Genomic DNA, 1,760 nt, shown 5'->3' on the forward strand with positions numbered 1-1,760 from the left:
AAGTCTCTTTCCCCTCGACTGCCTTGTACTCTAACCCAAAGCACTTCAGAGTGCCCCTCCCCTGACTCCTTGCTAATTGATGAGGATGTGTATTCCTCCTTAATATAGAGTGCTGCGCCCCCACCTCTCTTTCCTATCCTGTCCCTCCTGTACAGCCTATAGCCCTTGACATTCACCGCCCAATCATGCATTGAGTGCCACCACGTTTCTGTAATCCCCATGATGTCCGGGCTGGTGTCAGCCAGCAGGAGGGTAATTTCCTCCTGCTTGTTACCCATACTATGAGTGTTTGTGTAGAGGCATTTGAGGCCTCCTGTGGATGTGTGTACTGACCCCCTAGTCCCAGCGTTACCCTGGGGCCTATCTCTTACCTGTTTATTTGCTTCGCTGGTTGGGCTGGGCTGGGCTGTAGTTGTGGGTGCTGTTTGGTCTGGCAGTCTGTTTCCTCTGCCCTCATCTCAATTTGGCAGTGAAAAAGTCAGTGGTTGCAGCATGAGGGCTCTGTTAATCCCCTGGCTGCTGGCCATGCCAACACCCCTCACCACTGCAGAAGTGGTTTTGCCCACAGGAGAAGGGAGTGTGAAGCTGACAAGGGGACCAGGGCTACCAAAATGTGGCATCAGCAAATCCCCAACTGCAGGGTACTCTGCAGGCCAGATCCAGCCATAGAACCATAGGTTGCCAGCCCCTGAATTTGAGCACAGACATGGGATGTGGTGGGGCAGGGATTTATTTCTGATTCTTCCACTAAGTTGTATGACTTTACTTTTGTATCTTACCTTTTCCATCTGTAATGTAGGTGCTGCTGAAATGGGGTCATTGTTGCTGGTTCAGCAATTTCTTTAAACACTAGGATAAAAAACAGCTTCTGTGATGATTTAATGTGATCTTAAAGCATTTTAGGTATAAATACTAAGGTTGTTGTTATTAACTGGTAATCATAAACAGCATTAAAATGTCAAATGATTCATATAATGGTGTGTATATATAAGCCTAATAAAAATGAATCTTGCCATTCTGATTATTACAAAGATACATTATTCCTTTATTATTCCATGGTTCCATTTCTAAAAGATACATTTAATTAAAGACAAATTAAACTAAAGGAAGAGATTTCTGAATATGTTTACTGTTTCTTAGATAATTTGCAGGTACCTGTCAAAAGAAGCAAAGGAGGCCTTTACTGAGAAGCAGATGATATCTGGAATCCGTAACTTTGCTTTTCTACTTCTCAAGACAGGTATGTGTCTTGTGTGGTAGTGATGCGACACCTTACACACAATTCCTAAATGGGTAATGAGCAGAGTTTTTATGGCCTTTTTGCTTTCTCTCTAGAAAGCTCTCAGTGTTATGAGGTGTTGTCTTCTGATGTGCAGAAAAATGCCTTATCAGCATTTGTGCGACTACATGTCGTGGACAAAATGAAAACGTAAGTACTGTAGGGGCTCTAGGATGTGTAAGAACAGCATTAATTCCTGAGGGATGCTAGGGTTTGTGGACACAAATGTTGGTTATGTAAGTGCATTGCTGTAATAGGCCTGCAAATATGCAAGGATGACATCCAACATACCAGATTTACTTGAATCCAAAACAGATTTTTACTTCAATCGGTGGGGGGTGGGAATCTTAGATTTGAGTACCTGCTTGAGGCTAGTGGTGGTTCACCTTTGACTTCAACCTGGGATCAAAGCTGGAGCTGAGCTGTTGGGGTGGCTTGTGCGATGGGGGAGGGGGCAGGGGGGAAAACCAGAGGTGTGGGG

General features: G+C 44.4%; 1 protein-coding gene across 2 annotated transcripts in view; it reads left to right on the forward strand.

Moving 5' to 3' along the window:
• The window catches only part of GNPAT (glyceronephosphate O-acyltransferase), a 45,660-nt gene that overhangs the window by 39,789 nt on the left and 4,111 nt on the right, over positions 1–1,760 (forward strand). For both annotated transcript variants that reach the window (XM_019549895.1, XM_019549896.1), the window contains exons 13-14: positions 1,141–1,240; positions 1,336–1,429. In XM_019549895.1, coding sequence (XP_019405440.1) covers positions 1,141–1,240; positions 1,336–1,429 — 194 coding nt within the window. The remainder of the gene's footprint in view (positions 1–1,140; positions 1,241–1,335; positions 1,430–1,760) is intronic.

Source organism: Crocodylus porosus, unplaced genomic scaffold, assembly GCF_001723895.1.
Source record: "Crocodylus porosus isolate Cpor-Errol unplaced genomic scaffold, CroPor_comp1, whole genome shotgun sequence".
Taxonomy (NCBI): domain Eukaryota; kingdom Metazoa; phylum Chordata; order Crocodylia; family Crocodylidae; genus Crocodylus; species Crocodylus porosus.